Source organism: Saprolegnia diclina (genome assembly GCF_000281045.1).
Source record: "Saprolegnia diclina VS20 unplaced genomic scaffold supercont1.7, whole genome shotgun sequence".
NCBI classification, from domain to species: domain Eukaryota; phylum Oomycota; class Saprolegniomycetes; order Saprolegniales; family Saprolegniaceae; genus Saprolegnia; species Saprolegnia diclina.
This window is the reverse complement of record NW_008246074.1, coordinates 237,217-250,748: the sequence shown is the minus strand read 5'-3', so window position 1 is coordinate 250,748 and position 13,532 is coordinate 237,217. Positions and strand designations below refer to the sequence as shown.

The following is a 13,532-nucleotide window of genomic DNA, read 5'->3' as shown; positions in this document are numbered from 1 at the left end:
GTCCGTTCGTCTTGCTCGCCGTGAGCGACGAGAATCATGGGAAGCTCGTGTCCAGCCGTGACAACCCCATGCAGCGTCCCTGGCGTGCCACGATTGGTCGTCCACCCTCTACGTTTGTGTATGCCATACGAAAACCAAATCAGAACTGACGCCTGGAGTGCAACCAGACTCCAGTTTGCACCATGTCGGACACGACGGTCTTCCTCGTCCTCTTCCTCGTCTTTGCGGCGCCTTTCGCTCTCTATGTGCTGGTAGCGCTCGTGCTCGCGCTTCTGCCGCCGACCAAGCTCCACCCGTCGTACGCCGGCAAGCACGTCTTGATCACGGGCGGCAGCCAAGGCCTCGGCCGCGCGCTCGCGCTCCGGCTCGTTGACGCCGGTGCCGACGTCACGATCGTGGCACGCAGCGTCGACAAGCTCCAAGCCGTCGTCGACGAGGCGCAGAAGAGCGCGACGCCGGGCCGCGGCCGCATTGCGTACCAATCGGCCGACACGCGCGATGCGGCGTCGGTGCAGTCGGCCGTTGTCCAGGCCGAGACCGTGTTTGGCCCGATCGAGATTCTGTTTCCTGTTGCTGGCAAGGCTGTGACGGCCAAGTTTGACGAAATCTCGCTCGACGAACACAAGGCGGCGCTGGACCTCAACTACTTTGGCACGCTCAACACGGTCGATGCAGTCTTGCCGGGTATGCGGGAGCGCGCGCGCGGCTCGATCGTCTTTATCACATCGGGCGCGGCCCTCGCGACCTACGTGGGATACGCAGCCTACTCGCCGAGCAAGTACGCGGTCCGCGGTCTCGCCGAGTGTCTTCATAACGAACTCGTGGGGTCGGGCATCTCGGTGCACATTGCGTTCCCTGGTCAGATGGACACGCCCGGGTACGCGGCGGAGATGCTTACCAAGCCTACTGAGTGCAAGGCCATTGAAGCCAACGACACGCTGTATACGCCCGAGGCCGTGGCCAAGTCGATCTTGCGGGACCTCCAGAACGGTGAGTACAGCATGTACTGCGGCGACCTCGGTATCCGACTTCTCGGCGTCGCTACGTCGGGCTTGATGCCGCGCACCAACTGGGCCCTCGATGTGCTGCTCTTTCCGCTTATGGTTCTTATTGCGTGGTTTGTGCGCAACGACTGGGCCAAGGCCGTCAAAAAAGGTCTGCGCAACTGAGCAAAACTCCTTCGTCTCGCGGCGCAGAGACTCCGCGTCGTAGTACAGTGTAATCCATGAACATGCATTCTGACAACGTTGGCGACGAGACACTCAGGACAGCGAGCGCCAATTTCTCCGTACGCGCCAAGATTGACACTGGCTGGTTCGAGTCGGTCATGTTGTAGTACACGACGCAGACCAGAACCACATAGTCCTACGCCCAGTTGCTGCGTGGCATCAAGCCCGACGAGACGCAGGATCAATCGACTCGGCATGCTGGATCACGATCTCGGTTGCAGACCTCTTCATCGGAGCCGCCAGCGGGTCTCTCGTTCAAAAAGTGGCAGTAGAGCACCCTTCTACTACCTACGGGTCTTTCACAGGGCGGCCCTCTTCGACTACTCGATGCGCTCGAGGTCGTGGGTCAGCGTGCGACAGAGGAGGTCACCTGTCGTATCAGACACGCACCAAGGGCCGAGCCAAGCATGAGAGCTTGTGCAGTCACGCTCGCGCAATTGTCCCCTCGAGCAGCCTCCAAAAGAAAATGTAGCTCAAGGATTAGATAGTTAATAGATTCGTGGCGTGTAAATAGTCGTGGCTCACACGGCGCCCGGTCGGTTCTTGGCGGCGATTTCAATGTCGTCAAAGAGGGTGCCGGCCCACGCCTTTTCCTTGGCGTCCAGGAACTGGAGCACGTCGAGCGCTGGCCAGAAATACGCATTCGCCATCTTGCTGACCTTGGCGACCGAGGCGCGCTCGCGCGAGACCTTTTGAAAGCGCTGGACGTCGACGCGGACGTCTTGGAGGCGGACGCCTTTCGCTTGCAAGAAGCGCAAGAGCAAAAGCACTTCGCTTTCCGACGGGCGGTAATGGCCGCTGTGCGGGTAAATGGTCGTGAGCACCCCTTGCGCAATGACGAGGATGCCGGCGGTCTGGACGCACTCACCGCCCACAAAGCTCGTGTGGTGGATGCGTGGCACCTGCTTGGTGACTTTGGCAGAGCCATAGAGGACGCCGTCCCGAAGGACGAAAATCCAGCCCTCCTCGCCTGTGTCAATCAACGCTTGGGTGCAGGACGCATGCAGCAGTCCATACCGAATGTCGAGGGCGTACTTTTGACGCTCCGTCTTGTCATAGTAGAGCACAGTCTCCTTCTCGAGCTTGGCGCGCGGGACGCCCTCGACTTCGACCGACTCGTCGCTGAGCCACTCCCAAAAGTCGGGCTTGGGGCCATCGCGGTGCTTCCATGCCTTGTAGTACGCGCGGAGGTTGGCGCCGTACCGGTGCTTGCGGTCGCAGACTTCGAGCCAGCTGCGCTTGTCGACAATGGCAATGTTGCCGGTGCTGAAGCCGCGCGCGAGCACGGGCGAGAACTGCTGCGCCTTCTTGACGAGCTCGGTCGTCGAGAACCGGTCGCGCCGGCACAAAGGCTGCACTCGCACGAGGGATGCGACTGGCGAATCTACAAGACGAGGTGCATTGAACGGCGGCGTCCAAGAAGCGAGGTGGGCATGGCGCGTACCTGGCGCCAGCATGCTACTGAGGAGGCGTCGTGTGGTCGTCGTCGTTCTTGCTGTTGCTCTCGGCCGCTGCGACTTGGGCGCTCGGGTTCGAATTCTCAACTGAACTGCTTTGGAGCAAGTCCACGAGACATCCGGATAATGTAACACGGCGCGTGGCACGCACTAGTCGCACGCAACTTTGCATCGACGTAGACATGCACGGTGTGTCAAGCGCCGCCACGGTACATGACGTGGCAGCTGCATCTTGCGGCGCCTGATTCGACGCCAAAACATTTCGAGCTGCCACGAGCGCGCTATCTGGCTGCAGTCGCGTACCCTGCACAGAGGGCGGCGACCAATCACAACCAACTGCAATCGGCGGCAACCAATCAGATGCCGGCGAGCGCGATCATGGCATTGGCAACACGGATCCATCGTTGCTCACGCTGCGTGCTGGCTCCGATAACCGACGGCGCCGATTCCTTCGCTCTGTTTAGTGCTCGCGTACTATAGTACCTGGGAGGCGGTGGTAAAGCTCGTCTGCGTCGAATCTGGTCGGGTGTGTTACCTGCACCCGCATAAACGCCACCAAGAGGCGCATGATGCGCTCTGAGTCTTTTGAAAGACCGAGCGCTCTTGGTGCATAGTCTGGTGCGTTGCAGTAGCACATATATCTATAGTCGGTGGGTAGATACGACCGCTGCTTGACCTTGGCTTGAACTTCTGCTTGAACTGCTTGAGCTGGATCGATTAGGTGGCGTGCATCAAGCCTCGTCTCGTGGTATCCGGACGAAATGCGAATCTCCACATTCGGTTTGCTGGACGAGGCGACATGGAGCGCGCATGGAGCAAGAAAGAGAAGGCTCGTCATGAGAAGCGACTTCTGGGTCTCTGCAAAGCCGGTCCATTGCACGAGCTCATCGCGTACCTCGATGGCTTCACCACCGACCAGCAGACGCGTCTTCTGCAGGCCACCGCCGCTGGCAACGAGCAGCTTTCGGCCCTGCACCTCGCGTCCGCCAACAACCAGAGCGCGATCGTTGACTACCTCTTGGCGCACCACGCGTATCTCTTCCCCGATGCGCGCAAGCTGTACGCGCGCACGCCACTGCACGAAGCCGCGCTCTACGGCCATGCCGACGTTGTCGCTGTGCTGCTCGCCCACGGCGCGCTCGTCGCGTCGCACACAACCCGCGGGCGCACACCGCTCATGTACGCGGCGCGCGGAGGGCACCTCGCTGTGCTGGACCTTTTGCTCGTCGCGGGTACCAACATCAACGATCAAAGCGAGACGGGGCTCACAGCGCTGTACGAAGCCGCCAAGCACGGCCGGACCGACGCCGTGCGCAAGCTGCTTGCGCATGGTGCCAGCGTTCATATCAGCTCCCACACACGCCATACGCCACTGCACATTGCAATTGGCGAGGGCCACGTCGACGTCGCGGATCTCCTCTTGTGCGCCGGTGCGGACGGCAGTGCGACCGATGCCATGGGCGTCACCGTGTGGCACGAAGCCGCGGGGACGGATGCGGCAGTGACAGATCGCATGGTCGACATGCTACAATCCCACAACGTAGCGCTGCGACACGACATGGTGGACGTGGTCATGGCGCGGCATCCGTTCCATTACGCCGCCGTCGAAGGTCACGTTGTCTTCCTCCATGTGCTGCTGGCGACGCGTCTCGTGACCAACGTCAACATGCAGGACGTCGATGGGTGCTCGGCGCTGTACTACGCAGCTGCGAACGGCCATGCCGAGGTTCTGCACCGCCTCTTGACCGCCGGCGCAGACCCGAATTTGTGCTCGGTGCGCCGAAGTCCCTTGCACTGCGCAGTGTCGTGGCAGCGCACCGACTGTGTCGCGCTGCTCCTCGAAAATGGCGCCAAATGCGACGTCCGGGATCTCGATCAGCTCACGCCACTCGATATTGCACTCCGAGATGGTTTTGCCGCGATCATCGCACTGCTCCAAAGACCGCATATGTCGGCGACACCGGAGAACTGATGGTCATGGCAAGTGCTTTGTGGGTTCGAGAGGGTCGTCCGAGCCGCGCCCGCGCACCGTCCCTTGCACAATGCAGTTGATGCAAGCAAAGAACATTCCGTGAATCACGGAAAGAATATAGATATATCCAGTGAATCGACGAGCTTTTCGTGTTGCCTCGTAAAACCAAGGTGTCTGTGGGCTGGCAGACGAAGCGCGCGAGGCGGGTTGATGTCCAAGCAAGGCGAGGGATGCACGGCACGCAGCAACACTGAGAACCGCGCTCCAGTTTACTCGGGTATTGATGATGCAGCTCAGCAATGCAGATGATGCAAGGCTTCACGCCGGCGACGTCAGAACGCAGTGCCATCGTCATTGGACCTGTGACGATGGCACTGCGTTGTTGATGACGTCAACATGCGGGTTAGGGTCCATTCGCGACTTCGAAAGAATACACAGAATCCTCTGCGCACGCTCGGACAGTCGCGCCCAAGGCCGCATCCACATCGTCGTGGGATCGTCGATCTGGTCGTTGGATGTGCCACCTGCGTGGTACATGGCGGTACGGAGCTCTAGCGTCGGCGCATTGCGACGCCAGTGTATAGCTCATCATGCGACGTCCTGGAGTTCGGCGGGGTCTCGGCCACATCAAGCTGCGTAAACGGCGGCGCATCCAAGGCCGTTTATGCATCGCTTACAAGGATGTGGCCAACACGAACGGGAGGCTATATAATACAAATTAATAGATTAGGAATAGGTTAAATCCTGCCTACAAACTAGTAGCTACGGGGGATGAGGGTGATGTGGAGTGGGGATGACGACGACGACGAAGAGTGCCCACGGAGGCGGTTAAGTTAAAAGTACAACGGACCGTCGACAACATCCAGCGTGCAGCCCGCGAGCGGATGGGCGTCCATGTCGCCGCAGTCGTCGAGCATGTCGACGTCGTCGTCGCCGCACACGCACTCGGACGACGACGTCCGCGGCAGCGCGAGCGCCTTCATGAGCCGCTGCTGCTCGGCCTCGGCGAGGTGCTGGTGGCGCTGGAGCTCAATGTGCGCGACGCAGCGCTCGAGGTCGACAAACAAGTCGCTGTGCCACACAAAGTCCTTGAGCTCCAAGAAGTCGCGGGCCATGCGTCCGTTCCAGAAATGTGCATTGTCGAGCTTCTTGACCTTGACGTTGTTGGAGCGCTCGCGCGAGACCTTTTGGATGCGCTGGACGTCGACGAGGACGTCCTCGAGTTCAATGCCATGGCCTTCGAGGAACCGAAGCAGCACAAGCACTTCGTTCTCGGACGGCCGGTAGTGGCCACTGTGGGGATAAATAATGTTGAGCGTGCCGTTCGAGACGACCATCATGCCCGCGGTTTGGACGCACTCGCCGCCCGACAAGCTCGTGTGGTGGATGCGGGGCACCTGTGTCGTCACCTTCTCGCTGCCGTAGAGGACGCCGTCGCGGAGCACAAAGATCCAGCCGTCGTCACCCGTGTCGACGGGCACGTCGTCGGCGACCGTGTACAGCATGCCATCGCGGAATGTGAGCGCAAACTTTTGGCGCTCGGCCTTGTCGCAGTAGAGTACGGTTTCGCTCTCGAGCTTGGCACGTGGAACGCCGTCGACTTCGACTGACTCATCGTCGAGCCACTCCCAGAAGCCAGGCTTTGGGCCCTCGTAGCGCTTCCACTCCTTGTAGTACGCGCGGAGGTTGGCGCCGTATCGGTGCTTGCGGTCGCAGACTTCAAGCCAGCTGCGCTTGTCGACAACCGCAATGTTGCCGGTGCTAAAGCCCTTGACGAGGACTGGCGAGTACTTCTTGGCGAGCTTCACGAGGTCGTGTGGGCAGTTGCGTCCCCTTCGTCGTGCTTGCATCGGGCTGATCTGGCGCATGGGCGGGTCGGGCGCAATCAGGACTTACTCGGTTCTGGGAAAATTCGGAAATGATTTCTAATCCATTAAATTCCAAGGTGCTTTTGGGGCCGAGTGAAGGTTCAGTGGCTCTTGGCGTTTGTATGCGACCGGTATCCGGACGATCCGCGCCAAGCCCACTGCACAAAGCGCGCGCTGGATGTCACGAAACGAGCGTTGATTGGTCACAATTTCACATTTATCCGGATAACTGGGTTGAAGATTCAGAGCGTGTCGTGGAGTATTTTAATTGAAACCAAGTGCAACACGGTGGCACGCCATACCTTTATATAGCGAGATGCGTCCATTTTAATTCGCGACGCCCCGCGAATCCGATCACGCAGTATCCTGCCCAGAGTTTATATTATTTTTATTATTTTGTGCTCGCGATCACTCGAACTCGAAGAAGGTTGAAAAGCACGGGAATTCGAGCCGAGTAGAGTGAATCTCGCGGCGAATCTTTGCGCGAACGAGGTGGCATGCGCCTCTACCGCAACAGCGCTGCATTGCGCAGCGCATGTGAGCCAAGCGACGAGCGACACGTCGTATTGGGGAACGGACATGCGCGCTTCGATATTTTTCTCAATCGACGCTTGTTGATTTTGCGGAAGCCATCGCGGGGACGTGGGATTTCGAAGCCACCGCCGACTGAGTACAGGCATGGACGGCGGTCAGATTAGGAGGAATAAGAATGACGCGCTTAGCGAGACGGCGCGTACAGGGCATGTCAACAATATATAACTACTACAAGTGGGCTAGACAAGCGCCGCCACGTCAGCGAATCAGAATCTTCGCGTGATAACGCTCCAGCACCATGCGAGCGACGTACATTGAGCATGACGACGTCCAACACTCTGTACTGGCACAGACTCGCTCGCGACCTTTGCAGAAAACGAGGTCGCCCTGCAGCTCGGAATGGCGAACTGAACTTGTGCACACTTGACCACCACGGGGCTGTGCTTGTTCAGGATACCGTTCCATTTCGCGCCCAGATCTCGCACCTGCACGCTGCAGGCTACATGGTGTGTACCTACTCGTAGTTAGTAGTACAGTCGCAATGTGGCCCTAGCACGAGCAACTACAGGCGCAATGCGACGAGGAGCCCACCTGCCGGGTTCATGTTGGGTTGCAGCGTCTACATCTTTTTGGCCAATGAAATCGCGCGTCTCGAATGCTGGCCCAATTACTGGCGCTGCACTATGGTGCAAGAAACGCCACTGGCGACGCGATCGACGTGGTCTACGATTGGTGGAATTTCATTCCGTTTCTGCGATGCCATTGGCCATTGGTTCTGGACAGATGCATTACATCCGCCCTGCAGGCGAGACTGGCTAGAAATCCGATTCTGCTGCTTCCCTGCTCGACCACCACCATGGCCTCCATGATGCGTACCATCTTCCTCCTTGTTGCGCTCGTTGCTTGCGCGTCGGCGGCCAACTCGACCAACACGACGACGCCTGCTACCACCAGCGTCGTCAACACTGCGTGCCAGACGGCGTTCCAGACCTACTGGACGCCGCTTGCGTCGTGCCCGCTCGGGAACGCCGCCAGCTTTTGCGCCAACGCGCAGTGCGTCCAGTCGCTCTCGGCCTTTGTCGCGGGCATTCCTGTCGAGTGCCAGGCCATTGGCACGACCGACTCGGCCTTTGCACAGGTGACGCCCGCGACGTTTGTCAACATGCAAAACCTTGTGCAAATGTGCAAGTCGGGCAAGGCCGCGTCGCCGGCGTCGACCACGTCCGCTGGGATGCTGCTCGTCGGTCTCGTCGCACTCGTGCAACTGCTCTAAGACGCGAGTAATGTACTCCATTGTCATAATGTTGTGCTGCGAGTGGGTATCAACCCGTGCAAAAGGCTGCAAAATGTGTCAACCATTGTAGCTCTGCAGTCGAGGAATCGCAACGCGTCGACGAGACTGCCCTGTTTACCGCGATGTCCTGTCGCACATGAGTCCTTCGTGTTCTTCGTCGAGCCACCCGCTGGACCCGTCGTGGCCACTCATTTCTGCATCCAAGTTGGCACGCCACACAAGGTCAGTGCGGATTGTGTGACTCTGCCCTGGCACAAATCTGACAAGGTACCGCAATACTAGAGCACATGCGAGCGTCAGTCCGCACCATTGTGCAGAGCAAGGGCTGGTGGTCCAGTGGGGAGAGTGCGACCAGCTACGTCCATCATCACTCTTGTGCTCCGACATGGTCGGGTGATGGTCGACTCGTCATGCACGTCGAACACGACACCAATGTTAGTTAGTTCATAAAGTTGTTGCTGTTGGCATTGCGCTGAATGTAGTGTTTGTTGCGGTTCAAGCGCTCGCTCATGGTTTCGTTCGAGCCAATGTACGCAGCGTGGTTGAGTTCTTGGAGGAACGTCGGGTTCGACCCGTGGGTGGACTCCTGCGGCAACGCATCTTCTTTGGCTTTGGCCGCCTCTTTGGCGCGCAGCCGGTCTTCCAAAATGACTTCGCGGCGCTTGGCGTCCTCAGCCATCTCCCGCAGACGCGCGTCGCGGTCCGACGTATCCGTTTGCGTCATCACGCGCGCCCGCTTGAGTCGCTCGTCAAGCGCGGCCGCGTCTTGCTCCTTCTTTTGGCGCGCGAGCTCGAGCAGCTTGCGGCTCGGGCCCAAGCTCTCCGTGTCGACGTCCTTGCACTTGCGCTAGACGAGGTATAAGACACGGCGACATGCAACGCATCTCAAATGTACCGCATTTTCACCGCCAATGAGACCGTACCCCTTGCGTGGGGGTGGCTGCGCCTTCGTGGACTCCTTGGCCGGCGAGACTGGCTTGGTCGACGTCGGGCTTGGCGAACGACGGCGAGGACTTGGCGAGCGACGACGACGAGGACTCGGCGAGGGACGACCACGACGCGGGCTCGGGGACCGCTGGCGGCGGCGTGGGCTGGATGACCGACGGCTGCGGCGCGGACTCGGCGAGTGATGACGGCGGCGCGGGCTTGGGGACCGACGCCGCGGACTCTGGCTGCGCTTTTGCCGCAAAATCGGGCTGCGCGAACGGCGGCGCTTGCTTTTGGAGGGACTTTGCCGCCGATCCATGGACGGGCTCCGCCGCCGGGGGCTCAGCGACCGCTTGTGCGAACGTCGGCGATCATCCACCGGAATGCGGCGACGAGGGCTTCGGGAGCGATGCCGGATCGGGCTCTTCGAGTGCTGCGCAGTGCGGTGCTCTCGGGCGAGACCGCGGGTCGATTTCTCACGGCTCGCCGACCGCGGGGGCGACGAGTCTTTGGCCCGCTTCTTCTCCTTCTTGGCCTTTTTGGCTTCCTTCTTGGCCTTCTTGGCTGCCTTGCGCTCCGAGAGCTCCTGCTCGACCTTGTCCTTGAGGTGCTTCATCTTGGCCGGGTTCTTGAGCACCGCGAGCTGCGCGGCTTTTTGCTGGCGCTTGATCATCATCATCGGGTCTTCGTTGAGGCGAGAGAACGAATCGTTCACGGCCGACGGCGCAGCGCTCATGTACAGCGAGCCTGGCTGCGCTGCGAGTTGCTTGAGCTGGTTCTCTTCGGGCGCGGGCTTGTATTCCTTCCCGAGCAAATAGTCCTCGGCCGTGCGCTCGGTCTGCGACGCCGCCATCGGACCATCATACATCCAGTCGACGCGCTGCGTTTGATCGACCTTGCCGCCCGACATTTTGGCTTGCATCTCACGGAGCTCTTTGAGCTGGCGCTCCTCCTCGAGGTTTTTCCGCAGCTCGAGGAGCTTGTTCTCTTCTTGCGCATGCTTCTGCTCGGCCTTCCATACCTTCTCGACGTTCTAGATGCAAGATGCATAAGGCCATGCTACATGGAGCACGCGTCTACCTTGAGGTTGGACGTATGCCAGCTCTTCTTCGCCAGGAACGCCAACGACATGCTGCTTGCTCGTCCGTCCAAATGGATTGGGCCGATGACGCAATACAATTCACCGCACTATTTCATTGGCTGAAATGCATGACATATCGTTCTAAATAGGCCAATGCAATCGTGCTAAAACCGTTTTTTTACCAATCACAGGTGTGCTCCAACCGGCGATGGCGCCCTTGGATTGGTGCAAATGACCACTGTCCTGACCAATGGCATCGCACTGAGGATCCGAGATGCAGACGACCATCAGCCACAGCGTCGCCGCCTGGCTCGTCGGGTCCGTGCTCTGCGGCGTGACGTCCAAGCAAATCTTATCCGAGATCCACTGCCCGTACACGCTTTCTGCACTGCAGATGACGCTGGCCTACATCTGCCACGCTCTCTGGGCCGCGCCACGCCGGTCGCCCGAGACCGTGCTCAGCGAATCCCAAGAAATAAGCCTCCTCTTCGCCGCCTTGGCGTTCGCGATCGGTGTCTCGTGTCTCAACGGCGGCTTTGAGCTCATGCACGTATCCATCAGCGAGACGCTGCGCGCCTTGGAGCCTCTATGGACCGTGTCCTTGGCCATGACGCGCCTGCGACGCGACGCTCCCGTGAGCAGGTGCGCAAACACAGTCCGTCGTATACAACTGCGCATATAGGCTACGCCTTGTGGCGCTGGGTCCCATCGTTCTCGGCGTCGGTCTCTCTGCGTACCACAACGCGTCCTTTCGCATCTTAGGCTTGGCCATGGTCATGGTCGCCAACATTGTCTTCCCGATTCGGTCGCTTCTCGTCAAGCAGCTGCAGCGCGCGCTGCCGCTCGAACACATTTTCGCAGCAACGCTCTTGTATGGCATGCTCTTCCAGGTCTCGAGGTATAGACGGACATGGACTGGCTGACGCGTTGACGACTGTAGTGGCTTGGCGCGACCGTCTCGCTGGCGTTTGGCGGCGTCCGCTGGATCGAGTTGCAACCCAAGCACGTCCTTGTGGGTCTTCTCAATGGCGTGAGCTTTTATACCTACCATCGCGTATCCGTGCCGTCGTCTCCTGCTCTGGCGTATTGACATGGACGTAGGCATCGTACAGCGTACTTGTCGCGACCGACATGACGACCCACGCGGTCGTGAATGCCTTCCGACGCGTGCTCACGATTCTCTTCTCGTTCGCCTACTTCGGCGTCCCTCTAGCGCCTGGAAATGCCCTTGGGATGGTCGTGGCGGGGGCTGGCGCCCTGCTGTACGCCCGCGCACTGCGCCAGGAGCGCCAGGACGCAACCGACACCATGTACGCGACCTTCGTTGGCCGCCTCTTGTTGTCGTTGCTAAGGCCAAGGTGTGTAGACAAGCCAAAGACACGGTGTAGATAGCATATACAGTATATTACAGCCGCACATTGGCTGTCACGACGCATCTTGGTCGTGGAGCTCGGTCGTCAACAGCGACGTGTCAAACGGACTCTCGCGCCGGCCTTTCTTGTCCGAGATCCATAGCCGAAGGTGCTCGAGCTGGTTGTCGTCGGCGCTTAGAGCCCACTCGATGTTGACGTCCAAGTCGCTGCGGTTCGCGACGAGCGGCATGAGCGCTGCGACAAACGCTTGGCGCACGTCGGGGCGGAGGTCCTTCATGGCCACACCGCGCATCGTAATCTTGGCAACTGGCTTGGAGCCGAGGATGTCGGCGAGCCAGCCGCACATGAATTGGTACTTGGACGGCGAGTGGTTGCAAATGTCGTGGCGGAGCATGAGCAAGAGCGGCTTGGTGAACGCCTTGCAGGCCTTCATCCACTTGAGATCCGAGAGGAGCTCGTCGTACGTCTCCATTGCTTCCGAGCCCTCGAGCCCATGGACGCCCGAGCGATAGCACGACTCGCAGAGATGCACATGCGGACAGGACATGCATGTCCACATGGGCGGCGGCATCGACTTTTGCCGGTAGAGACTGAGCTTGGACGGCGCCTTGGGCGGGCACGACGAGCAGAGCGTCGGCGGTGGCAGATTCGAGACGCGTGCCTTGGCCTTCTTGTACGGGATCTTGGAGAGAAGTTGCGCTTTGGCGTACTTGCCTTTGCCGAGGAGGTGCGACGGTGCGGATGAGAGCGACTTGAGGCCCGAGATCGCCGAATGGTACCGGCTCGCTCGGGGCGCGGCCGCGACAACCGGTGATGGCTCGTCCTTCTCGTGGTCGTCGTCTTCCGACGTCACGCTCGCATGCGCGACCGAGCTCGTAAAGTACGGCGGTGTCGCGTCGGCAACGAGGTGGCGGGCGCCATGCAGGTCGCCCGTTGGCGCAATGAAGACGTGGCCGGTGGCGTCGTCAAGCTCAAAGACATCGTCGTCGCCGCTGAAGCCGGGCGTACCTGGCGAGTCGGCGGGCGGGCTCGGGTGAGGTGGCGATGACGGTGCCATCTCACGTACAACGATGGCAAAGTGGCAGCGACACGTCGGATCGTTATGCAAGAAATAGTGTGATCTGGCTTGTTGCACCCAACTCTGATCGGTTTCTCCGTTGCGACCGGGCACCCAAGCACTGGATTGACGAAGACTCTACGTGATGCACTCTGCGTGTTCCAAGCGGAAGCTACGACAGTATCTGGCCCCTAAAATACTAAGCTTGCGGGCGGTAGAATCGCGCTGGAAGCCGGCGAGGAGCTGTATGCAGGGCACACTGGCTTCTTGCTCGACTCAGGAATTCAGATTATCTATCAGCACGTTGTGGTCTGGACCTATGTTGAATGCATGCAAACACAAGCCAGTGTGGTGTCGACAGCGGCGCGCCACCGCTGTCGACTCACAGCGTCAAGGTGCGCAACGCCTGACAATGTACACTATTTGTGGTGAAACTCTCTGCAGCTACACTATTGACGTCTCGTGCTGTCGGTGATGGGCATGGCGAAGTGGGCGACCACAACCACTTGCAACCAGCTAAACTAGGAGTAACTGGTACTAGTACAATTGTAGTACACACTGTAGTTGAGCAAGGTCGTGGTTAGATACAAAGGAGCGAACCCCTACCCGATTCTCAAGAGGATCTACCGTCTCCGTATTACTATTTTGGCATCGGCTGCTGTGCACCCAAAGCCCAAAGCTGCCACTTCTCCCGTTGGAATACCATGATCAAACTGTTGAAGTGCGACTAGCTCAATACC

At 59.5% G+C, this 13,532-nt stretch overlaps 8 protein-coding genes across 8 annotated transcripts; 4 read left to right on the top strand and 4 right to left on the bottom strand.

Moving 5' to 3' along the window:
* Positions 1-140: 140 nt before the first annotated feature.
* Positions 141-1,255, top strand: SDRG_02991 (hypothetical protein). The gene has a single exon (XM_008608605.1). The coding sequence runs from the start codon at positions 183-185 to the stop codon at positions 1,167-1,169; it is 987 nt and encodes a 328-aa protein (XP_008606827.1). The 5' UTR covers positions 141-182; the 3' UTR covers positions 1,170-1,255.
* A 441-nt stretch (positions 1,256-1,696) lies between these two features.
* Positions 1,697-2,766, bottom strand: SDRG_02990 (hypothetical protein). Its single transcript, XM_008608604.1, has 2 exons — positions 2,674-2,766; positions 1,697-2,613 (listed from the first exon to the last, which is right to left on the bottom strand). The coding sequence occupies exons 1-2, from the start codon at positions 2,684-2,686 to the stop codon at positions 1,751-1,753; spliced, it is 876 nt and encodes a 291-aa protein (XP_008606826.1). The 5' UTR covers positions 2,687-2,766; the 3' UTR covers positions 1,697-1,750.
* A 696-nt stretch (positions 2,767-3,462) lies between these two features.
* On the top strand, positions 3,463-4,819 carry SDRG_02989 (hypothetical protein). The gene has a single exon (XM_008608603.1). The coding sequence runs from the start codon at positions 3,486-3,488 to the stop codon at positions 4,656-4,658; it is 1,173 nt and encodes a 390-aa protein (XP_008606825.1). The 5' UTR covers positions 3,463-3,485; the 3' UTR covers positions 4,659-4,819.
* Positions 4,820-5,342: 523 nt separating this feature from the next.
* Positions 5,343-6,577, bottom strand: SDRG_02988 (hypothetical protein). The gene has a single exon (XM_008608602.1). It carries the CDS (start codon positions 6,524-6,526, stop codon positions 5,492-5,494), a length of 1,035 nt encoding a protein of 344 aa, XP_008606824.1. The 5' UTR covers positions 6,527-6,577; the 3' UTR covers positions 5,343-5,491.
* Positions 6,578-7,814: 1,237 nt separating this feature from the next.
* Positions 7,815-8,408, top strand: SDRG_02987 (hypothetical protein). Its single transcript, XM_008608601.1, has one exon. It carries the CDS (start codon positions 7,917-7,919, stop codon positions 8,331-8,333), a length of 417 nt encoding a protein of 138 aa, XP_008606823.1. The 5' UTR covers positions 7,815-7,916; the 3' UTR covers positions 8,334-8,408.
* A 324-nt stretch (positions 8,409-8,732) lies between these two features.
* SDRG_02986 (hypothetical protein) lies at positions 8,733-10,434 on the bottom strand. The gene is made up of 3 exons (XM_008608600.1): positions 10,362-10,434; positions 9,250-10,314; positions 8,733-9,201 (listed from the first exon to the last, which is right to left on the bottom strand). The coding sequence occupies exons 1-3, from the start codon at positions 10,410-10,412 to the stop codon at positions 8,794-8,796; spliced, it is 1,524 nt and encodes a 507-aa protein (XP_008606822.1). The 5' UTR covers positions 10,413-10,434; the 3' UTR covers positions 8,733-8,793.
* Positions 10,435-10,636: 202 nt separating this feature from the next.
* Positions 10,637-11,750, top strand: SDRG_02985 (hypothetical protein; the record flags this gene model as incomplete). Its single annotated transcript, XM_008608599.1, has 5 exons — positions 10,637-11,004; positions 11,045-11,252; positions 11,303-11,416; positions 11,464-11,672; positions 11,729-11,750. The coding sequence occupies 5 exons, from the start codon at positions 10,637-10,639 to the stop codon at positions 11,748-11,750; spliced, it is 921 nt and encodes a 306-aa protein (XP_008606821.1).
* Positions 11,746-12,842, bottom strand: SDRG_02984 (hypothetical protein). Its single transcript, XM_008608598.1, has one exon. It carries the CDS (start codon positions 12,790-12,792, stop codon positions 11,788-11,790), a length of 1,005 nt encoding a protein of 334 aa, XP_008606820.1. The 5' UTR covers positions 12,793-12,842; the 3' UTR covers positions 11,746-11,787.
* Between the last annotated feature and the right edge of the window lie 690 nt (positions 12,843-13,532).